The sequence below is a fragment of the Dendrobates tinctorius genome, unplaced genomic scaffold, assembly GCF_039654945.1.
Source record: "Dendrobates tinctorius isolate UK_male_01 unplaced genomic scaffold, ASM3965494v1 ptg000160l, whole genome shotgun sequence".
Lineage (NCBI taxonomy): Eukaryota > Metazoa > Chordata > Amphibia > Anura > Dendrobatidae > Dendrobates > Dendrobates tinctorius.
Genome location: NW_027361827.1, coordinates 15,004,955 through 15,030,087, shown reverse-complemented (window position 1 = coordinate 15,030,087; position 25,133 = coordinate 15,004,955). Strand labels below are relative to the sequence as shown.

Genomic DNA, 25,133 nt, shown 5'->3' with positions numbered 1-25,133 from the left:
AAAAAAATATATGAAAAATAAATAACTCTTAGCTTTTTAATATGTAATTTTAATCTCTCAGCTTTTTGTTGCTACATCAGCAGAAATGTTTTTAAAAATATTTTTATAAAAGGAAAAAAAAAAACCCTTAACATTTTTTGTCTTTTAGAATTCTTAACGTTCATTTGCCCTTTATTTTAATTGTTTTTTTTATTGTGTCTTAGCTGTAATAAATACACCTCTACCCATTTAATACCCCATTATCCTGAATTGAAACATTCTCTTTTCTCAGCCAGCTATTGTATGCAGTTATCAGCCCATTTGATTTCAAGCTGGGAAGGGGTTAAATGTCCAAATGAGATAATTGATTAGCTCCCTTTAAATACCCCTTGTTTGTTACACTGGTCATCACCTGATGAAGGCAGATTCACCGCCGAAAAGCTTTGTGAGGACATAATGACCAAATAAAGAAGTTTCTTTTCTATCCAAAACAAGTGTCTGTCTTGGCCTGAGTGCCCTAAACAGCCGTACTTCTCTCTCCTTACAGCTGTCTGCATAGCCTTTGCTGGTTATTAATTATAGTGGGACCCCACATCATTTTTTTGGGGGGGGTCCCCAATTTTAATATCCAGTAAAAGTCTAATTATACAGTTGTGAGCTGATATTAATAGCCTGGAAAGCCCCATGGGTATTACCCCATTCCCAGGCTATAACAATCTGCCCCCAGCTGTCGGCTTTCCCTCTGCTTGTTAACAAAATTAAGCGGGAGCCCACACCATTATTTTCAGAAAAATAATCTTTTATTAAATACATGTACAGTATGCTGCACACACTGCACTAATTGTATTTGTCACAGACATACATATATCTATATACATACATACGATTTTTATTAATCTGGGTGTTTCAAAGTTTAACAAATTCACTCATCAGGGAAAAAAAAAAAATGCGCAATTCATCAGATTTTTTTTATTTTACTGATGAGTTTCTTCATCTCTGAAATTCTTATATTATTAAAACTGCTCTTTGTTCAACATCATCATCTCCATTGGCTATCTTCTTGACCCAGATGCGCAGAAGAATGATAAGTATATACTTTCCTACTATTGCTAAAGGAAATCATGGCTCACAAAAATATATACACTGTTCATCAAAGGTGCATTAAACATTATTATGCATTGTGAATTTAGATTTAATTCAAACGGTGGCGGTATGCACATGTAGGTTATAAAAACTGATGTATGCAAATTAATTTGGCAACAAATGCACTGTACTACAATTATGCAAATTAAAAATGAATCTGTCAGCAGGATTTCACACCGCAAACTATTTATATGTACATGTAGCTTTTTTAAAGACCAGCAATACTTTTACATGGCCAATCCTTTCCTCTGTTACCCAGAAATAAGGGCTTGAAGTGATATGCAAATGAGGCTGAAGAGCTATTGTAGATCTGAAGCCTGTGTCACTCCAGCTCTATTCCTAGCCCAGCGTTGCATCCTCCTGTTTGACTGATGGCTCTTTTGCCTGAAGTCAGTAAAGCAGGAGGAGGCGGCATTGGTGTAATGACAGAGGCTTTAGATCTACAGCCTTTATTTGCATCAGTTCAAACACGGAGTTCTCCGTAATGGAGGAATAGACTGGTCATGTAAAGGTATTGCTGGATTTGTGTTTGAAAGAGTTAAACGTGTATATAAATGGTTGGTAGGGTGAAGTCCTGCTGACAGATTCCATTTAAAGGAAACCTAAAACCAACAGATTAAAGGTGGTTTACCATTAGTGATTTAAAGTCTATGTCCACCTTTGCAGTCAACCATTTTGTGAATTGCTCCAATGCATCTAATATTACATTGTCACTATTGAAGCAGCAGGGAAGACAAGCAATTAAAACATAGCTATAAAGTATATACAGTCCAGGAGGGTATCTTTTATAACTTAGCCTATGTACACCAACATAACAGATATGTAACAAAACCATCAAGATGTGACTGAAGTATTCAGTTTCTGCTTTAAAGGGAATCTGTCACCCTTTTTTTTGCCCTATCAGCTGCCGGCATTGACATCAGGGGCTTATCTACAGCATTCTGTAATGCTGTAGATAAGCCCCCAATGTAATCTGTATAGCTACGAACTCCCTTTGGATTTCTCAACAGGGCAGAGCAGTGCGCCTGCGCCGGAGCTACTACAGAAAGGGAAGAAGAGGACGGCATCGTATGAAGGTGGGAGGAGCCGGACCAGACCGCCCCCTCCAGTGAGTATAATCTAACATGTTTTTCTTATCTTTCAGGTTACATAGGGGGCTTATCTACAGCATTACAGAATGCTGTAGATAAGCCCCTGATGTCAATGCCGGCAGCTGATAGGGCAAAAAAAAGGGTGACAAAAAAAGGGTGACAGATTCCCTTAAATTCAAGGGGTTTTACAAAAATATTGCATCAACCATTCAGGAATTACATTTTTTACATAGTCAATCTATACTATCAGCATGAAAAGTAACTGGACAATTGACCGATAAGATGTTTTATGGTCTGATGTGGCATGTTATCTAATATTAAGGAGATAAAGAGTCTGCAGTTAGCTCTAAGTGATGAAGTGGCATTGTAGCTTGTGGGAACTCTCCATATGCTATACAAAGAGGTTGTCAATGCAAACAGTTCCTAAAAAGAAGGAATGAACTGGAAAAAAAATCCTGAAAGAATAGCAAACAGAACTACAGTCACTGAGGTCCTTGGATCAGAAAAATAACATCTAGTCAAGAAGACTCTAAAAAGGGGGTAGTATGCTTGACAAAATCTAGAGACACCTTAACTAATGTACAGGTTTTCTCTCAAGATATAAACCCACTGGTAACTTTCAAGAACAGAAAGGCAAGATTAGACTTTGCTCTATGGCATATAAAAAAGCCACCCTGTTCTGGAAAAAGGCTCTATAGACAGATGAAACAAGGCTGACAACAGTACTACGAAGCAAAGGAAGAGCTCATTATCAAAACCATACCACAATGTGTCAAATGTGGTGGATGCAGTGTTCAGACATTGTCAAAATAAGTACAAATGTTACCCAAAAAGGGGGAAAAAGCCTTTACTTGTGAGATACATTTCATCCAGTATGAACTGATGATGCAATAGCTTTCTTTTTACAAAGATGCACATTGTGGTTGACATTTCCAACCAAAGGCGTCATTCTTAATTAGGGCTCATGACATTAAAATTTATATACCATTCGTCCCGATTTTCCAACAACTTTAGACAAACTGATTCTTAACACAAAAATTAAATGAATAAAAAGTATAAAACTCTGTATATACATAGCCTTACTGAGAAGCTCTTCAATAGATGCATATAGGTACAGTTGAAGCAGCGTGTCAAAGCACTTGTACACTTTGTATGGACAAAGATAAGGGGATCGATTGTTTTTACACAGAATCTTCAGTTAAGTCAAGTGACTGAACCTTAAATTTTAGCCTCCTGAATTTCTGCTGGGTGATCTTCAGCCTCCTTTTCACACTGTGGAGGCTGCTTAAAGCTTCATCAAGCCTCTTTTTTAGAGCCTTTGGACTGTCTGTAATGCAATAGTCATGTTCCACTATGACACGTTTGTCGGCTGACTCTGGAGTCGGGGACTTCTCTGGAAGGGAAGTAGGTGGAATGGAATACTTTTCCTCAACATCTTCAAGCACTGGAGCAGAAATGTGGAATTTTCGATCCTATAAAAGGCCATAAACAAAAAAAAAAAAAAAATCAAAATCGGAGTACTGGAATTACAAAGTTGCAGGTATGCAAGACAAGAACTTCATACTAGGCATAATATGGACATGTACAGAGTTATTAGTGGTTTACTTTTCAAGGGTAAATGCACACGTCGTTAAGACACTGGAAGAACTGCCATATTTTCCAAAGTGAAAACACTCCAGGAAAATGCTGGCGGTCCTTTTCTGCATTGTGCCCAAAAAGAAGCTTCAGGCCAAGTACAGTGGCATGTAAAATGTTTAAAAAACCTGTTATTGAGAACAGTTATGCAAGCTGAAGCTTAAATGATCCCTAAGGCCTCTTTCACACATCAGGTTTTCGCCGTCAGGCGCGATCCGGCGCTTTTGACAGAAACCGGATCCGGCGAAATGTAATGCCGGATCCGTTTTCCCCCCCATTGACTTGCATTTGCGCCGGATCGCGCCGGATGGCCATGCGTTTCATCCGGTTTTCGCCGGATCCGTCAATGTGTCTCGATCCGGCGTCTGGAAAAAACGGTGACTGTAACGTTTTTTGTCTCCGTCGAAAAAGCTGGACACGCCGGATCCGGCGCGTCCGGCTTTTTCACACAATGAAAGCCTATGAGCGCCGCAATGCGCCGGATCCGGCGAAAGCCGGATCCGTCGGCCGGATCCGGTTTTTTGGTCTGAGCATGCTCAGTAGCTCTGCCCACAAGACATATATAAAAGCAAGACAGTGGGACCCACAGCCACACCCAACATGCCACCCAAGACAGCAACCAGGCGCAGGAGAAGGCAGGAGACCACTGCAGCACCATCCGCACCACCACCACCCCAAATGGAGCAGCAAATAGAACATGCTGAGGAGGGGAGGCCAGCAGCAGATGAGAGACGGTAATTATCAAATCCCCCATTCCTCCAAACTAGGGCTATTGAATATCATGGTATTCATTGGCCCTTTGTTTCTCTTTATTCAACAGCCGCCCAAGAGATGCAGCAGCAGCAGCAGCAGCACTGGCTTCACTGGCAGCAGCTGTAACACCACCCACAGCCATGGAGTCTGGCCAGCAAGAGGACAGCACATCTTCTGGGAGCCCTCCCTCGCATCGTCAGCGTTTGACGGTAAGTTTTTATTTCCAAAATCCATCTTCTCTGTAATATATGTCTATTCATTGCCTTTTATTTCAAAACAGGAATCACAAGATGAAGAGGAGCTCCCAGAAGAAGAAGGAAGGGGTGGACAGACACTTGGAGTGGGCTCACAATTCGTAAGTTTTTTGCATCAAACGCAGAAACACAACATCACACTACACACAACACATAGAAAACAATGTTCTGCAGACCACACACAGCAAACAAATGCCTACATCCAAAGACATAACATTTTTTGTTTTCTTCTCTAGTCTTCCCAATCTGGTGCTTGGCCAAGAGGTCCTCGCAGTGCCTCCCAGGGTCGTCGGCAACAGCAACGCGGCGGTCACCAGCGTGTAAGTATAAATATTTTTGCTTTGTTTTTTTGCACTTTTTATTTCATTTCTTTTGTGGAGGCTAATTATGTTATTTTTGTCTTTTTCTTTAACAGCCTTCACAGCGTGCTCCCGACTCTGACGGTGAGGATGGAGGGATTGATGTGGACCGCCTCATCGATCTCGTCAGAGAAAGGGAGCCGCTCTGGAATATGGCTGACCGCCGCCACGCTGACCTGATTGTTACCCGACGACTCTGGGAGGAAATCTGTTCTCTCCTTGTGGGCCGCTGGGAGGACCTCGAAGCTCGGGCCCAGATTAAAGAGCGTAAGTATATACAGTACCGGTTGCTTGATGTAAACCAGTGTTTCCCGAACTCCAGTCCTCGTGGTCCCCACGGATCATGTGTTCAGGATTTCTATTTACTATAGAAATCATGAAAACATGACCCCTGGGGACCATGAGGACTGGAGTTTGGGAAACACTGATGTTGTATACTAACCACTCCTTTCTTGTTTCAGGGAACAGAATTGTGAATCGGTGGCGGTCTGTGAGGGATCGTTTCAAGAAGGAGTTCAATAAAGAGATGCGGGCCCCGAGTGGATCTGGAGGACGCAGGAGCAAGTACAAGTACGCAGAAGCCCTGTCGTTCCTCCGGGAAACAATGCTCACCAGAAGGTAAATATTACACACCACATGTGAAAAAAAATGTTATATGTAAAAAATTTTTTCAGCCAGGGCCATACCATGTCAGTATTTTAATTGTTTTTTTTTCTCTTTATTCCACAGCACGGTGAGCAGCACTCGGGAGCCGGCACGATTGGACCCTTCTGAGGCGATCCCTGAGGAGACCGGCACCGAGGGACACTTCGACCGCCCCGGTACATCTGCACCTTCCCACACATTCGACCCATCTGTCCCATCCACCAGCACAGGAGCATCGTGGCCGCCTACATTACATGAAGCTGCTGGTGAGGAGATCGCTTTCCCTTTACCCCACCCTTCTGCCCCTGCCACCTCTAGTACACCTGCGGGTACTGGGCGGCAGCGGCAGAGGGGTCAGGAAAAGACTTATGCGCCAGAGTTCTTGCATCTGAATGCATCTTTCCAGAACTGTCTCAAAGTCTTGTCAGAGCAAATATCCGCAGGCTATCAGCAGATCAACTCCAGCATTCTGGAGGTGAAGACACTTCTGCAAACCATGCATTCAGAAGCAAGATCTTCGCCAAACCACACCTTTTTCAGGTCTGTTGTGGAGCGCATGGAAACGCTCTCTCCTGCCCAGCAGATGCATGTAATGCATTCATGCCACGCTGCTCTCCAGCAAGTTACCTCCCAACCTCCTCCTCCTCCCACCACAGTAGTTCCTCCACCTGCACCCCCTCCAGCCACTTTCCATCCTCCCCCTCCTATTACATCTACACCCCCTCCAGCCACTTTCCATCCTCCCCCTCCTATTACATCTACACCCCCTCCAGCCACTTTCCATCCTCCCCCTCCTATTACATACCATCCACCTCCAGCCACTTTCCATCCTCCCCCTCCTATTACATACCATCCACCTCCCCAGCACCATCCACCTCCCCAGCACCATCCACAGTACCTGCAAACTCCACAGTACCAGCAACCTGCCCCGTACCAGACATCTCCCCACTTCCAGCAACCTGCCCCGTACCAGACATCTCCCCACTTCCAGCAACCTGCCCCGTACCAAACTCCTTCCCCATACAACTTGCCATCAACATCATCTGCTCCTACAGTCCCTGCCCAACCCTCCACTCCACCACCCACCACCTCTTCTGCTTCCCACATGTCCACCCATTCTGTAGTTTTTTCCACACCTTCACCTCTAACTGTTCCTTCCCCACCACGATCCCAGTCCTCTCTCCACACTCCCAGTGTCGAAGTGTCCCGCAGCCCCTCCAGCAGTATTTCCACCACACACTACACAGATTTATAATGTGTGTATTTAAATAAAAATGACCAGTTTTATGGTTTCAAAGCTTTATTAAACAAGTTTATTAAAATTTTTAAAAAGTTTACTAAAAAAAACATTTTTCAATAAAAGTTAAATTATTTTACACTGGTTGTCTGTCATTTCTTTCTGCGGCGAAAAAGGTTAAATACAGGGTATTTAAAAGGTGAAATGGTATTCAAAACTAGGTATATAACTGTGGGTAAATTTTAGCTTTTTGCCACAGTTGTGTTCCTGGTTGTGTTTGAAGCAAAGTATTTCACCTAAAAAGTTGTGTTTATTGTTTGTGATTTCCTAACAATGTACACAACTTTTGTTAAAAGGTGAAATACTTTGCATAAAACACAACCAGGTACACACCTGTGGCCTAAAGCTAAAAATAGAGACCATGACAAGATAGCCAACTTTGGTTGGCAAAGGTATATACTGTTGGTCCAGAAGGTACACAAGTTTGGTTAGGGCACAAATCTTTCACACTCTGTCATCCTGCCAGTGTACTCTGCCTTGAGGTGACAAAGTATAGTGCAAAATTGTCCCTCATTACTGAAACCGTCACAGAACTTCTAGTGGTAATGTCATGGTAATCTTGCAAGGTGGTTTCTTCAGAGGTGTCCTCAATGGAAATGGGTTCCTTGCAGATAACAAAATTGTGGAGTACCACGCACGCTTTGATCACCTCGTCCACAGTTTCTGTCTTGAGGTTGATCGCAGTCAATAGGACCCGCCATTTGGCTGTCAGAATACCAAAGGTACATTCAACCATTCTTCTTGCTCTTGTGAGGCGGTAATTAAAAATGCGTTTTGGTCTTGTCAATCCTCTGCTAGAGTACGGTTTCAAAAGGTGTTCTGACAGCTGGAAGGCTTCATCCCCTACACAGACAAATGGCATAGGTGGACCAGATGTTTGCGGCAGCGGTCTAGGTGGTGGGAACTGGAAGGTGTTTCCATACAGTTTACGCCCCATGGCAGACAGTTTGAAAACTTGAGAGTCATTGGAGCGGCCATAGGCCCCAATATCAACCGCAATAAATTTGTATTCCGCGTCAGCGATGGCCATGAGGACAATTGAAAAATATTTCTTGTAATTGAAATATTCCGATCCCGATCCAGCTGGCTTTACAATGCGGATATGTTTCCCGTCCACAGCGCCCAAGCAGTTTGGAAACTGACATATCTGTTGAAACTTGTCAGCAATTTCAATCCACCTCTCTGTTGTGGGCTCTGGTAAAAACTCTTCAGCTAAGGAGTCCCACAGTGCACGGCATGTGTACTTCACAATTCCAGATATGGTGGAAATCCCGAGTCTGTACTGGAAATGCAGTGACGAAAGGGATTCTCCAGTTGCAAGAAATCTGTGGGGAATTAAAAAACAATAAATTAGTTTTAAATCACAGCATTACATACCAAAACTGACCTATAACACTTGGAGATACAAATTACCACCAACAAGATTGCAGTGAAAGTGTGCTCTGATGCGATCACATCCAATAAATGTGGCTTACCTTAAAGTCACCATCAGACGCTCAGTGGGTGAAACAGAGAAGCGGCAATAGGTGTCCGCTTTTCTTATGAGGTGTGCAATGCGCTCCACCAAGTAATCAAAATTCTCCATTTTCATCCTAACATATCCAAAAAATTTATCCGGGTTTCGTCGAAGGTCCATGCATAGTGTAGAATAGACCCCACGCGTCATTCTCTTGGCTGTGATGGGGTGGATCCACAAACGTCGTCTACGATGCCTGATGCGCTGCTGTCTCGCTCTCTCCTTCTCCAGAACAATCACCCTCAAACGATTCGCCTCCACTGTAAAATCCGCCAAATTCTTCAAAATATTTCCAATCACAACATCCATCTTCGCCAGTAACTTGCTCTTCTCTCCAACCTGCACTTTCTCCTCTACAACCTGTCAAAGAAGGGCTGTAGGAACACGCTATATATAGTTTTCCAGTAGCCAATCCCGTTCGGAAGGCCACAAGGGTCAATTTTAAAAACCGGATCCGGCGTAATCCGTCGAAAAAACGGATAGAAAAACGGATGAACCGGATGAGACGGATCCGGTTTTGTCTGTCCAGAAAAAGACGGATCCGGCAGAAAACCGGATCCGTCACATCCGGTTTTCAGAAACATTTGCCGGATCCGGCGTTCCGGCACGACGCCGGATCGCGCCTGACGCCGAAAACCTGAAGTGTGAAAGTAGCCTTAGAGGCCTAAAGTAAAGATGACACACTTCCTTTGTATTTTAGGCAAAAAAAATTTTTTATATGGAAATTTATTACCGTATTTTTCGGACTATAAGACGCACCGGACCATAAGACGTACCCCAATTTTCAGAAGGAAAATATGAAAAAAATAATGTGTCAAATGGGGGTCCGTCTTACAGTCCGAATTCAGCTTACCTGGGAAGGGATCCGGCACAGGTGGAGGAGTGGTCACAGGGGTCATTCAGTGGTCCAGGCTCGTGCGGTGGCGGCTCTGTGCTGGGGCAGGTTGGTTGTGCTGGGGAAGCTGGGCTGTGCTGGGGCAGCTGTGCTGGGGCTGGGGAAGGTGGGCTCTGTGGGGTGAGGGTGGCGGCTCTCTGTGCTCCGGTGCAGGGGCGGCGGCTCCGCCGGCATTTCCTTCAAGCCCGGAGGCCCCCGCACATCCCTTGCTGGCCGCCGAGGTTCAAATCTCGGCAACGAGATCTCGTCTCCCGAGATCTCGGGACGAGATTTGAACCTGTGCATGCGCCGTCCCCGCACCGGCGACCATCTTCCCGGCGTCCATGTTCCCGAAGGCCACCGCAACATGGAGGCAGTCAGCAAGGGATATGCGGGGGCCTCCGGGCTTGGAGGAAATGCCGGCGGAGCCACCGCCCCTGCCCCGGAGCACAGCCCGCTGCCACCACCGCACTACAGAGCCCCGCGGCACCTGCACCAGCCATGATCGGAGGTTAGTATATTGCGACCATAAGACGCACCCCCCCCCCCCCCAATTTCCCCCCCAAAAAGCAAAAAGTGCGTCTTACGGTCCGAAAAATACGGTATATTATATAGATTTTATTTTTGCTTAAAATGCAAAGGAAACGTTATCATTTCATCTTCAACTTGCTGAATTGTGCACAATAACAGCAATTGTGACCAGGGATGCCTAAACTTTTACATGCCCCTTTATGTGGTTTTGGCATACCTAGGAGGTATTCTACAACAAGTCGTGGGGGCCATTTTGTCCAGTTACTGGTGACTGAGAAATTTGGGTCTAAAACATCTTCATGGACAAAAAAAAAAATCCCCCAAAATTTCATTTTTCACTGCCAAGTTTTATAAAATTCTGTGGGTTCAAGATGAATACTACACACTTATATGATTTCCTTGATGTGCATAATAACTACAGTAGGGTCACTTGTCATTTTATGCTTTTGGGGCATCTCAGGGGCAGTTCAAATGCAACACTGCTTCCAAAACTTTTCCAGCTCAAATTGCATGCCAAAATTTAAATAGTGAACCCTCCTGTCACGATCCATTTTTGGATCGGTGTCAGAGTCTGGATTCTCTTTTATAAACCTTTTTCCTTTCAGGCCCTCGGGGTTAATATGGGTTTTTGCCCCCGGTGGCCGCTGGTGTTACTACATATTTAATTAGTCAACAGGTGGTGACCATCCTTCCTATAAAAGCTCATCAGGTGCTGTAGCTCACTGTTGGTAATACTGGTCATTTGGAAGCCAACCGTTCTGGAGAGAAGCTATCTTGAGCAGTGGTGTTTGCAGCTAAGTGTGGTTGTTTTACCCTGTCTGTTATTTTTCCTGGTGTCTCATTAGTACAGTGGTGGTACCAGTGTTCGCACTTGCCAGTTCCCTAGTAAGGGATAGGTGCAGAGCAGGTGAGGGACCTAGGCATCCTGTTCGGTGACAGGTTGAAAGAACCTGTATAGGGAACATGAGGAGAGTTCAGGGCTCTTCCTTAGGAGAGTGCAGGAGGTGTCCACTTCCCCGTTCCCTATTGTGGGGCCCACCGTTGTAATTGTGTCCCCGGTGTCCCCTTGTCTGTCTTGGTTGTTTTAGTGACCGACCGATCGGGTCGTGTCACACAGGGCCAAGTCACATCGTGACATTATTACCAACCACAATTTTTTTCTGGTGAGCCATGGCCCAAATGCAGACCTTTGTCCAATTGCTGCAGACCCTCACTGAGGAGCGTGGGCTGCTGCGTGGTGTGGTGGAGCAGCAGCTGCAGCAGTTGGTGGGGATCAGGGCCTCAGCTCAGGTGCAGGCTCAACCAGAACCCAAGTTCTCTCTCTCAGACAGGTTTTCTGGAGGGAGAGATATTTTTTTGTTTTTTCAGGAGGCCTGCAAGCTACACTTCAGGCTCCACCCTCATTCATTAGGGAGTGAGGAACAGCAGGTGGGATTCATCATATCCCTCCTTCAAGGTGATCCCCAATCCTGGGCCTTCTCCCTGCCGGCCGATTCACCATCTCTACGGTCGGTGGACGAGTTTTTTGCGGCTTTGGTGAATATGCCCTTTTATGAATGGGTCACCGAGGAGGATGGCAGGAACAGACTGATCCTATCCACACAACTTGCAGTAGCCGTGGAGCGTACCTACGATGCCCTAGACGCCTTGGCACAGCCGGAGAGCTAACTCAGCCTAAAGCAAGAAAGGTGAAATCTAAACTGTCCCGGAGCAGACCCCAAAGGAATAGATAGCCCCCAAACATATATTGTCGGTGAGACAAGATGAAAACACAAACTCAGGCAGGAAAATAGACTGAGCGAACGATGGGGCGCAATCTGACTAGACAGGATAGGAAAGACACTGTCTGCAATCACACAAAAAACCCTGAAAAAGCCAACACATCTGATGTACAAAAAACACAGAATTCATACTACCTCCAGTAACCACCGTAGGGAGCAGGGGGGAGCTTCGGCTCAGAAGTCTGAGCCAGGGAATTCACAACAATGCCCCCTGTAGTCCTTGCTAGGGGGGAGGACTCACTGGTGCAGTCGGACGAGCCCAGGGAGGTGGGAGGAGTTGGTTCCCCAATGGTGTTGCCTGCGATTTGTCGTGGTTTGGGGGGCATGTTTTAGCTGTGGGCAGACTGGTCATTTTATCAGGGTCTGCCCGGCTCGAGACAAAATTTCTGTACCACCTAAGAAGTCGTGTCCCCCTGGTCGTGTGGAGGGAGGCAACCAGGGAGTGTATATTTCCTTCATTTTGCTCTCTCAGTGTACTTTGTCAGCTGAAGTGGTGGGTGGCGGGGTACTTGAGGACATACCAGTGTTTGTGGACTGTGGAGCGGGAGTCAATCTGGTGGATGCTCATTTTGTCCAGACCCATGGCCTGAGGTGTAGGACGCTGGCCAAACCCCTAAGCTTCCAGGCCATTGACTCTATCCCACTGAGCCAGGGGAGGTTGACCCAAGTCGTGGAAAATATACATCTGCGTATAGGGACTCATCATGTAGAGTCCCTGTCATGCTACGTCTTGGGGGGAATGCCATCACCTATCGTTTTAGGCCTCCCTTGGTTGGAAAAACCCAACCCAGTCATAGATTAGCAGTCTAGGGAAGTAGTCAGCTGGGATCAGTCGTGTGAGGGCTGCTGCCTGGGGGCTACTATCTATGCCGTCTTTCTACAACCGTCCCCTTCTTCTCCAGTGGGGGCAGCAGAGGTGCTGCAAGGGAGTAGGGGCAAGTCTCAACCCTCGCCATTAGCCAACCCTGAGAGGCGGAGTCCTCATAGGAGGAGGGGGTCGGAGGAGGGTGGTGGTTCCCTGTCTGAATTGTGGGGGTGTCAGTGTTGTGACACAGGGGGACGCCTCTGTTGTCAGTTCCGTGAACAGTTCACAGTCTTATGGCAAACGTGTGTTTGGCAATAAACGTTCAGGTCCAGACCTGTGTGTGAATAAGTACGTATGGGTGTCCACCAAAAACATCCAGTGAAAGTGTGCTTCTGGGGTCTGGAGTTCTCGGGCCGTATCGGGTATCAGCCATTCTCGGACCGGGGACTTACCAGCTGGAGTTACCCCCAATTATGGCCCATATACAACTTGTTACCCAGGTCGGCGCTCTGGAGATTTTTGGAGCCTCCGAAGCATACATTGCCACTTCCATCTGCTCACGTTTGCCATAAACCTGAGAGAGTCAGGTCTTTGCTGAAGTGAACTCTGGTGGATCTAGGCGTCCTCACTGTAGGTGGTTTTCTGGTGAGGTGCGGTGTTGAGGGTCCAGAGGCCCCTCATTGAAGGAGGGGTGCTGTCACGATCCATTTTTGGATCTGTGTCAGAGTCTGGATTCTCTTTTATAAACCTTTTTCCTTTCAGGTCCTCAGGGGTTAATATGGGTTTTTGCCCCCCGGTGGCCGTTGGTGTTACTATAAGTTTAGTGAGTCTGTTGCTGGGTTCCCCCCGGTGGCCGCTGTTGTTACTACATGTTTAATTAGTCAGCAGGTGGTGACCACCCCCATCCTTCCTATAAAAGCTCATCAGGTGCTGTAGCTCACTGTTGGCAATACTGGTCATTTGGAAGCCAACTGTTCTGGAGAGAGAAGCTATCTTGAGCAGTGGTTTTCCTGCTGGAAGCTGTGTTCGTGTGCCTTACTCTGCGGTCCAGTGCAGCGCAAACAAAGTGTGGCTGTTTTTCCCTGTGTGTTATTTTCCCTGGTGTCTTATTAGTACAGCAGTGGGACCAGTGCCTGCACTTGCCAGTTCCCTAGTAAGGGATAGGTGCAGGGCAAGTGAGGGACCTAGGTATCCTGGTCGGCGACAGGTTGAAAGAACCTGTATAGGGAATGTTAGGAGAGTTCAGGGCTCTTCCTTGGGACAGTGCAGGAGGTGTCCACTTCCCCGTTCCCTATTGTAGGGCCCACCATTGTAATTGTGTCCCCTTGTCTGTCTTGGTTGTTTAAGTGACCGACCGAATGTAATAAATTTGGGAAGCACCTGTTGGCCCAAAATGGAAACCACACTCCTAGATAAATTCCTCGAGGGGTGTAGTTTATAAATTGAGGCAGCTAGTTTCTGCTCTTTTGGCACTCCAGGGGCTCTGCAAATGCAACGTGGAAACCGCCATCTATTTCAGCCAAGATTGCTGGAACAGGGAGCTCCTTCCTTTCTAAGTCATAATATGTGCCCAAACAGTAGTTTCCGAACACATATGCAGAAGTACAGGCATACTCGGTGAAATTGCACAATAAATTGTGGGGTCCAATTTCTCCTGCTGACCTTGTGAAACTTAAATTGGGTCTAATGTAATGTTTTTGTGCGTCATTTGCAGTGACACACCTGATGGGTTAACAAATTTCCAGAAAGGGATTTAGAATGCTTTGAGATGTGCAGATATTAAAATAAAGTCTTGTATAAAAAGTATCCTGACATACAAGCACCTCAAAAGTAACTCCTTCACGATGCGGCTAATTTTCATTTTTATTTTGTTCCTCACCTTCTTCCCAGAGCTATAACTCTTATTTTCCAGTCCATATGGACATAAATGAGGGCTTGTTCTTTGTAGAACGACATTTTTTTGCGCTTTACATTTTTGTGTTATTGCAGCGAACAAAAACGTAACTTTGGCTTTCTTGATTTTTTTTTTATTTATGCTGTTTATTGATCGGATTAATAATTTTTATATTTTGATAGATCTGACTTTACTGAGCGCGGAGAAAACGTGTATTTTTTAAAATTGTTTATCATCTTTTTATATTTTTATTGGAGGCGATTTGAATGTTTTTTTTTTTTTACACTTTTCACCGATCTGGCTAGTCCCCTTAGGAGGGCTTGAAGTTACGATCATCTGATTGCTTGTGGTATATACAGCGAAGCCACAGAATTGCTACATACAGCAAAAATCATATTTCCTTTGAAGCCTGGCCACAGGCAGGTTTTCAAGGGAGCTCCACAAGAACAGAGGGTTTTATTACAGACCCCCTGCTGTCATAGTAACCCATCGGTGACCTACGATCATGTCATTGGCATGCCGATGGGTACTTGGAATGACACCCCCCATGCCGGCATGTGTTATTTGCCGCTGTCAGAGTTTGACAGGTTAACAATCACAGGTGACCATAACAGCCATAAACTGCCGAGTAGGAGACGAACTCACCCCTTGATCCCACTCCAGACCTGCGCCGTACATGTATGGCGGATGTAGTGAAGGGGTTAAAGGTGAAGTGATCTTTAAAAATATAAAAATATATTTTTGTTTAACAACCCTTTAAAGAAAAAGCAAAAACAAAAATGATGCGGATGTAAAGTAGACATGTGGTACATGTAAGTTATAACACAAAATAGTTAATAAATATCTGTCTTAATAGCATAACAGTTTGAAAAGTGAACTTTGCCTCATTACAAACACATTTGCTGCAACACTTCCACTCATAGTGCTGTCAGCTCAAAGCTGTGCCTGATTATAACCAACACAGTACAGCACAGTTGAGCTTTGTCTCATTAAGTACAATAACAAATTTGCTGTTGTCCTCTCAGAATACTTCAGCTTCCATTTCACAGATTGGCTGTCTGTAAAATGGAAGCTGAAGTATTCTTGCTCATGAGGGAGGAGCTACTGTACATCAGAACTGACAGCACTGCGAGAACAACTGCAAATAAGTTTGTTGTGCTAGTAATGACGTCAGACTCATCTCTGCTGTACTGTTTTAGTTATAATCAGTACTGCAGCAGAGATGACAGCACTATGAGAGGACATGTGCTGCTGCAAAAGTTTGTAATGAGACCAACTTAAATTCTACTGTACTATATTAGTTATGATAAGGCACAGCTCTGCAGCAGTATGAGAGGACAACTGCAAATTAATTTGTAATGAGACAGTTCACTTCTGTTGTACTGCATTAGTTATAATCTCACTCCTGTGTGTACTTATGAGAAGAGACTATTGATTTAAAATAAGTTCTGGAGGCAGATTCCCAGAGAGCGTTATGTCTGGCACACAGAACTTACCAGCTCACATGGCATCGCAGATATTAAGGTATTATTTTATTCAGCTTCCTATGAGCTGCATGACCATATAGACGGCTTAGGAGAGTTGATCCCCCTGACTGATTCCCTTTAGCAGACTGGCTACAGTGCAATGTCATACATCTCTTCTCTGCTCCCTTTTTTCTGCTACTCCTTCCATTTTATTAGGATTGTAGGCTCCTCACCAGAGACTGCTCTCCTTTTAACCTCTTTGTTCCCCACCATTACCATTTTAAGACTCTTGGCTCTTCTGGATTAACAGTTTGATAAGATGATTTAAACTAATATATATATATTTACATACCTTTCTTGTTTTCCCAGGGAAAGCAAACACCGTTGGCACAGCATCAACCCTCAGGCGAATGGTCTGACCAGTCCGGTCAAAGCAAAATTCCTCAAAATGGTCAGAGCACAGTACTGCTTTACAAGATGGTTTAAATGTGTCCCGTCGCATGTTTGTTACCCACTTTTTCAGAATTTCTGGTCGCCCATGTGGAAACCTAAAAAAAAATAAAAATAAAAATTGTATTATGGGTGTACTACACAGAAATTCTGCAGGTTTAAGTAAAACAGGGAGCTTAACCTCATAGTGACCACCAATATGTCTTTTTACTGACCTGACATACAAGAGACTTGCATCCCCCAATGGGTGACAATCCAGCAGCTGTCGGCTGTCCACTATAGCCGACAACTTGCTGCATCAACCACGACCATTGTTAGTACCGACACTAGTAGTTTAACCCCTTAAATGCTGCTGTCAATAGAGACTACAGCATGTAGATGGTTATGAGTGTGGGGTCTCCCTCTCTAACCCCTTCATGACCCAGCCTATTTTGACCTTAATGCAACAAATATGAACCTAGCACTCAACTGAAAGGTATTTGTAAGGCGGTTTATTGTAGTACACGAAAAAAGACGTTTCGGTCAATGTGACCTTCTTCAGTTACGTGTGGTATATAGATTGTGTCCACCGCATCTGGAGGCACGTTTGCCCCTCTCCTATATACTGACAAGCTCATTACCTTAAAGAGATCATTCTCCTCAATGCCTAAAGCACCATCGTCCTTTCTGATAGATGCCTTATAAGCTCTACACAATCTATATACCACACGTAACTGAAGAAGGTCACATTGACCGAAACGTCTTTTTTCGTGTGCTACAATAAACCGCCTTACAAATACCTTTAAGTTGAGTGCTAGGTTCATATTTGTTGCTTTAACGGTTTGGGAACCTAACCTTAGCACCATCTTAAGTTGTGCTCACGGTGTTCTTTCTATATTTTGACCTTAATGACCTGGCCATTTTTTGCAATTCTGACCAGCGTCCCTTTCTGAGGTAATAACTCTGGAACGCTTCAACGGATCCAAGCGATTCAGAGATTGTTTTTTCGTGAAATATTGGGCTTCATGTTAGTGGTAAATTTAGGTCAATAATTTTTGCGTTTATGTGGGGGGGGGGACAAACAAACAAAAAAAAACCAAACGGAAATTTAGCGAAAATTTTCGCAATTTTCAAATTTTGAATTTTTATTCTGTTAAACCAGAGAGTTATGTGACACAAAATAGTTAATAAATAACATTTCCTACATGTCTACTTTACATCAGCACGATTTTGGAAACAAAATTTTTTTTGTTAGGAAGTTATAAGGGTTAAAAAAGCTGACCAGCAATTTCTCATTTTTACAACAAAATTTACAAAATCATTTTTTTTTTTTAGGGACCACCTCACATTTGAGTTCAGTTTGAGGGGTCTATATGGCTAAAAATACCCAAAAGCAACACCATTCTAAAAACTGCACCCCTCAAGCTGATCAAAACCACACAAGAAGTTTATCAACCCTTCAGGTGTTTCACAGCAGCAGGAGCAACATGGAAGGAAAAAACGAACATTTAACTTTTTGCAACAATTTTTTTTATTTTCTCAAGGGTAAAAGGAGAAAGTGGACCCCAAAAGTTGTTGACCAATTTGTCTTGAGTACGCTGATACCCCTTATGTTGGGGGGAACCACTCTTTGGGCACACGGCAGAGCTCAGAAGGGAAGGAGTGCCATTTGACTTTTTGAATGGAAAATTAGCTCCAATCGTTAGTGGACACCATGTCGCGTATGGAGCGCCCCTGATGTGCCTAAACATTGGAGCTCCCCCACAAGTGACCCCATTTTGGAAAGTAGCCCCCCCAAGGAACTTATCTAGATGCATAGTGCGCACTTTGAACCCCCAAGTACTTCACAGAAGTTTATAACGCAGAGCCGTGAAAATAAAAAAAAAAATCATTTTTCTCCACAAAAATATTTTTTTTTTAGCCCCCAATTTTTTATTTTCCCAAGGGTAACAGGAGAAATTAGACCCTCAAAGTTGCTGTGCAATTTTTCCTGAGTACGCCAATACCCCATATGTTGGGGTAAGCCACTGTTTGAATGCAAAATTGGCTGGAATCAATGGTGGCGCCATGTCACGTTTGGAGACCCCCCTGATGTACCTAAACAGTGGAAACCCCTCAATTCTAACTCAACCCTAATCCCAACCCACCCCTAACCCTAAACCCAACCATAACCACAAGCCTAACCCTAATCCCAACCCACCCCTAACCCTAATTCCAACCCTAATGGAAAAATAATAAATATATTTTCTTTATTTTATTATTTCTCCCTACTTAGGGGGGGTTTATTTACTTTTTTTTTTCATTTTGATCACGGTGATAGGGATCACTGCGATAGCAAATACTGACAGTGGCGATCCGTCAGTCAGTACAAAGCCTCCTGTACATGCGGGTCGGATAACCTTTCAGTGACCCCAGTCACTCGACCCGCAGGAACGCGATCTCCCCATGACGCCACATACGCATCACAGGTCGGATTGGCACAGACTTTCATGACGCTTATGTGGCGTCAAAGGTCGGGAAGGGGTTAACCACATCGGCACCCTGAGATGTTGAGATCTTGATTCTGTGGTCCGGATGTTTGCCAAGGCAGTTCATGGCAACGGCCTTAGAATCTGCCAGCTACAGTGGCCTGTTCAGAAGTTAGCAACCCTTAGGCGATAATACATTTCTTTGTTCCTGTTATGCCACTTTGCATTAATTCCTGAAAAGCATCTGAAGGGTTAATAAACTACCTGAAAGCAATTTTGAATACGTTGAGGGGTTTTGATTTTAAAATGGTCTCACGTTTGGGGGTTTTCCAAAATATAGGACCCCAAAGTCACTACAAAACTTAATAGGTCCCTAAAAAATAAATTTTGCAAGTTTACATGAAATAATGAGAAATTACTGCTACATTGTTAACCCCTTCACGACTGTCGATACGCTTTTAAACAGAGGCAGTTAAGGGTACTTAAACCAGAGCGCCATTGAAGAAAAAGTGTATAGTGCCCCCCAGAGTTGGAATTTCTCTGGGGTCTCGGTTGCCGGGGGCAGCCGAGACCCCAGAGAGCCGGTTTTTACCGACCCCCGGTGTTGCGATCGCCGTTATTAAAGATCTAACGACGACCGTAAAAAAAAAAAAAAGTCTGATTTGTCTAAAAATCACTAAAATTGACAAATCCCCGGGCCTGGATGGGATACACCCCCGAGTACTGCAGGAATTAAGCACAGTCATAGATAGACCATTATTTTTAATCTTTAAAGATTCCATTAATAACAGGGTCTGTACCACAGGACTATGAAGAGGAGGATGAATGAACTCATGGAGATCAACATCTGACACGGCGGAGACACCATCACGTGTTTCTCAACGCAGTGATGCTAGAGCAATGCCCGATGAAAGACCTGGCTAGTCATTGCTTGCGTTGTGAAACACGTGATGGTGTCTCCGCGGCTTCTGTTTTGCATGTTTTACATATTTCCCATAAGGGATGGGGGCAGTGCTCTAGAATCACTGCGTTGAGAAACACGTGATGGTGTCTCCGCAGTGTCGGATGTTGATCTCCATGAGTTCATTCATCCTCCTCTTCATAGTCTTTTTACTAGGCATTGCTCCTACCAGCCAGTTTCCTACTCCACACTGATGAGGGGCAATACACCGAAACAGCTGTATGTGGATGGATACCATGTTTTGGCATAGGTGGTTTCCTTCATTGGAGACTGCCCTTCCCGTGGTTGCTCCTTCCCGGGCAAAGACCTGGCTGGTCATTGCTTGCGTTGAGAAACACGTGATGGTGTCTCCGCGGCTTCTGTTTTGCATGTTTTACATATTTCCCATAAGGGATGGGGGCAGTGCTCTAGAATCACTGCGTTGAGAAACACGTGATGGTGTCTCCGCAGTGTCGGATGTTGATCTCCATGAGTTCATTCATCCTCCTCTTCATAGTCTTTTTACTAGGCATTGCTCCTACCAGCCAGTTTCCTACTCCACACTGATGAGGGGCAATACACCGAAACAGCTGTATGTGGATGGATACCATGTTTTGGCATAGGTGGTTTCCTTTATTGGAGACTGCCCTTCCCGTGGTTGTTCCTTCCCGGGCAAAGACCTGGCTGGTCATTGCTTGCGTTGAGAAACACGTGATGGTGTCTCCGCGGCTTCTGTTTTGCATGTACCACAGGACTGGCGTATAGCAAATGTGGTGCCAATATTCAAAAAGGGGACAAAAACTGAACTTGGAAATTATAGGCCAGTAAGTTTAACCTCAACTGTGGGTAAAATCCTGGAGGGTTTTCTAAGAGATACTATACTGGAGTATCTGGAGAAGAATAACCTCATGACCCAATATCAACATGGGTTTACAAGGGACCGTTCCTGTCAGACTAATCTGATAAGCGTTTATGAAGAGGTAAGTTCCGGACTGGACCAAGGGAATGCAGTGGACGTGGTGTACATGGACTTTTCAAAAGCTTTTGATACGGTGCCTCACAAAAGGTTGATACATAAAATGAGAACAATGGGGATAGGGGAAAATATGTGTAGGTGGGTTAAGAGCTGGCTCTGGGATAGGAAACAAAGGGTGGTTATTAATGGAGCGCACTCGGACTGGGTGTAATGTTTTCGGACTTTTATGCTAGATCCGTTATCTTCGCTTTTAGTGTGTCGGCCATCTTGTTTCCTGGACTGTGCATTGACTTTTGCCCTCAACCAATATGGAGTCCTCAGCTTGTCGTTGGCCATCTTGTTTCCTGGCATGTGCAGTGACTTTGCCCTCAAAGAACATGGAGTACTCAGCTATGATGTCCCTGCCCTGTTTCCTGCCAATTGTCCTTTTAATCAGCTCCAGCTGATTCACCTGTGCTCCTGAATCAGCTCTATTCCCAGTTTGTGACTTGGTCTGTGAAGCCTGGATCTCCTCTGCTTGGAACCATTTGTGGACACAGAACCCTTCTGCTTGCCAGCTACTTCTGACAGGAAAGTAATAGACTCTGAATATCGTTGGTTGTTTGCCTAGCTCTGCAACTATCCTGCTACTGCACTACTTGTATGGAGTAATACAAGAAATGCTTAAGAAGCTTATGTCTCATGTGTCTTATTATACCCATGCGTTAGACTCTAGATAGACTGTATACCACATGACAGATTCAGGAGCCATGATAGAGTCTGCTGGGTCTGAGACACCGCTGCAACCTGTATAGAGATTTTTTTTTTTTTTTTTTATTTTTATTTTTTTTGGATCTTTGCCGTTGGGGAGCCGCTGCAGGCTGTGGATCCAAGATATCGATATATGTGATAGTGGTTGTGGCTTCTCACAACCTTTCCAGGTGAGCACATTCCCTTCTTTTAAGTCAGGAGTGTTACCACAGGTAAACACTATTGTGCTCCTTTTCTTTCTTTCCAGCCTCTCTGCCATACATCTTTGGGGAATATGGAGGACTCTGTTAAACATCTGTGCGAAGTAACCAATTCAATCCTTGCCGATCTACAGGCAGTAAAGGACAGCTTTGCAAGTCTGCGGGATCGGAGTGATCATAATCTACAGGTGTTCGGACAAACCACTCAGGACTTACGAACCCGGATTGAGGTTCTGGAGCGACAAGTCCAAACCCAAACTTCCACCCCGGCAATGGGAATCCCCAAGCTACCACCATTCCGCTTTGGCGGTGAACGGGAAAGATTCAGAGGATTCATTAATCAATGCAAACTGTTCTTTGCGGCTCATGCGCCTCAGTTCCTTACTGAGCGATCTAAAGTATTAACAATAATTATGCTACTCTCCAACAAAGCTCTCGCATGGGCAAACCCTCTAATTGAGACTGACGACGACTGTCTAAATAACCTTGATGCTTTCATTTCAGCTATGGGGAAGGCATTCGATGATCCGAACCGCGGTGCTACAGCGGAATCAGCTATGTTGACTTTAAGCCAAGGTAAGCGCTCAGTAGCAGAATATGCTCTGGATTTCCGGAGATGGGCCCTCGACACCACTTGGGATAGCTCCGCTAAAAGATCGGTTTTTCGGAGAGGATTATCCTCTGTAATTAAGGACGAACTTGCTCGTGTCGACCCACCTACAGCATTAGGAGATTTTATCAACTACTGTATTCGGATCGATGCTCGGCTTACTGAACGCAGACAGGAGAGGTGGTCGGAGCTAAGGCACTCTAATCATTTATTCTCTCCCTCTCCAGCCAAGGAGTCCTTGAGCAGGATTATACGAGAACCAAAACCCGAGCCTATGCAGGTGGACTCTTTACAGAGACGGGTCAGTGATGCACGTAAGGAACAACGACTAAAGGAAAATCTGTGTTTCTATTGCGGTAAGTCAGGACATTTCATCATCAACTGCCCCAGTCGTTCTCGTAAGACAACTGCAGCCATCATACACTGCGAGTGCTGTGAGAGGGGTTCTGTCAGGTCCGCACTACAGACCCCAGAGGGAGTAGAAGATACAGACATTGATTACTCGGACTTGAACTCCGTTATCTCTGAGCCCGATGCAGGTGTTACTGCAGCAGTTTTTCCGGTCCTCTCAGCGGTTTCCCAGCTGAGCTGCAAGAACAACAATTCTCATTGCTTCATTCCCCTCAAACTCAGGGTTCACTCCGTTTGGGTATCTACCTCCGCTATGATTGATTCAGGGGCAAGCGGCAATTTTATGGACATCTCCTTTGCCCAGAGACATAACGTACATTCAGTAAAGAAGGCTACTCCTGTACAGATGGAGACCGTGGATGGCTCACTGTTAAACTCGGGACCAGGAGACGGAACCCCTGAAGGTCCTCATGGGTAATGACCATCAAGAGAGTCTGTCCTTTATGCTCATCTCTTCTCCTCATTTCCCTATTATTCTAGGACTGCCTTGGCTGCAGGCTCAGAATCCTACGATTAATTGGGAGACTAAAGAACTGCACTTTCCGAAGACACAGATAAGTCCAGAAGCTTCAGTCTGCTCCATCCCTAAGGGACCACCATCAGTCTCAGAGCTACCAGCAATATACCGTGAGTATGCTGATGTGTGCGACAAGAAGAACGCAGACCTACTACCCCCTCACCGTCCATATGACTGTCCAATAGACCTATTACCAGGTGCAGGGATACCGTTTGGCAAGATTTACCCTTTGGCAGGGCCAGAGCTAAAGGCGCTAAAGGACTATATAGATGAACAGCTAGCCAAGGGCTTCATACGCCATTCTTCATCTCCCGCTGGTGCACCAATCTTCTTTGTGAAGAAGAAAGACGGATCTCTTAGGCCCTGCATAGATTATCGGGAGCTCAATAAGATCACGATCAGAAACCGTTACCCACTACCTTTGATTCCGGAATTATTGGAGAGAGTACGGCATGCAAAGCTCTTTACTAAGTTGGATCTCCGTGGGGCCTATAACTTGGTCCGCATTAGACCTGGGGATGAATGGAAGACTGCTTTCAGGTCACGCTACGGACACTTTGAATACCTGGTAATGCCATTCGGTTTATGTAATGCCCCAGCAACTTTCCAACATTTGGTGAATGACATTTTTAGAGATCTCCTGGATACATTCATTGTAATTTATTTGGATGATATCTTGATTTTTTCTAACTCCACAGAGGAACATCACAGACATGTGAAGATGGTCTTAGAACGCCTTCGACAAAACCATCTGTATATCAAACTAGAAAAGTGCGAATTCCATCGGACGAAGATCCAATTTCTGGGGTATGTAATGACGTCACGAGGAATTAGTATGGATGAGAGTAAGATCCAAGCCATTAAGGACTGGCCGGTCCCCAAGAATGTAAAGGAGGTCCAGCGCTTTATAGGGTTTGCTAATTTTTATAGGCGTTTTATCAGGAACTTTTCTGAGGTAGTGTCTCCCATCACACGGCTTACCCGCAAGAACTCTGCTTTTACCTGGACCCCCCAGGCTCAAGAAGCATTTTCCCGCCTGAAACAGAAATTCACCACGGCACCTATTCTGGTGCATCCTAACCCTGAACGTGCCTTCATAATAGAGGTGGATGCCTCAGACAGTGCCATTGGAGCTATCCTCTCCCAGAGGACAGGCGAGAAAGAAGTCTTACATCCCTGTGCTTTCTTTTCTCGGCGGTTGTCTCCTGCAGAACGAAACTATGACGTGGGTAATAGAGAATTGTTGGCCATCATCGCAGCCTTCAAAGAATGGAGACACCACCTTCAGGGAGCTGCACAGCAGATAATCGTCTTGACTGACCACCGCAATCTCGAGTTTATCAGATCGGCTAAGTGTTTGACTCCTCGCCAGGCTCGTTGGAGTCTTTTCTTAAACCAATTCAGTTTTGTTATCTCTTATAGACCAGGATCGCGTAATGGAAAGGCCGATGCGTTGTCTAGACTCTACTCAGATGAAACTATCCCACTCACGTTTCATAAGACTGTTATCTCTGATTCCAGGTTCCTGGGGGTGATCCATAATCAAGACTTGCTTAACGATATCAAGGAAGCATACCATACGGATCCCTGGTTGGCACAACCATCTTGTGAAGTAAGTCTTGTATATAAGAATGGTGTGTGGATTCAGGGGCAACGCCTGTATATTCCTGAAGCGGCCAGAGGGAAAGTACTGCAACTCGTCCACGATTCTAAAATAGCGGGGCATAGAGGAGTTCTGAAGACTCAAGAATTCCTGTCTCGCTTCTTTTGGTGGCCCACGTACAGAAGAGACGTTCTGGATTATGTCAC

General features: G+C 45.0%; 1 protein-coding gene across 2 annotated transcripts in view; it reads right to left on the bottom strand.

Annotated features, from left to right (window-relative positions):
* Positions 1–1,013: 1,013 nt before the first annotated feature.
* The window catches only part of LOC141052432 (THAP domain-containing protein 2-like), a 38,240-nt gene continuing 14,120 nt past the window's right edge, over positions 1,014–25,133 (bottom strand). The window contains exons 3-5 of one of the 2 annotated variants that reach the window (XM_073549662.1): positions 16,376–16,571; positions 15,203–15,274; positions 1,014–3,685 (exon numbers count right to left, since the gene is read on the bottom strand). In XM_073549662.1, the coding sequence (XP_073405763.1) occupies positions 3,395–3,685; positions 15,203–15,274; positions 16,376–16,571 (559 nt within the window). In that variant the 3' untranslated portion in view covers positions 1,014–3,394. The remainder of the gene's footprint in view (positions 3,686–15,202; positions 15,275–16,375; positions 16,572–25,133) is intronic. The other variant, XM_073549663.1, reaches the window with a different exon arrangement.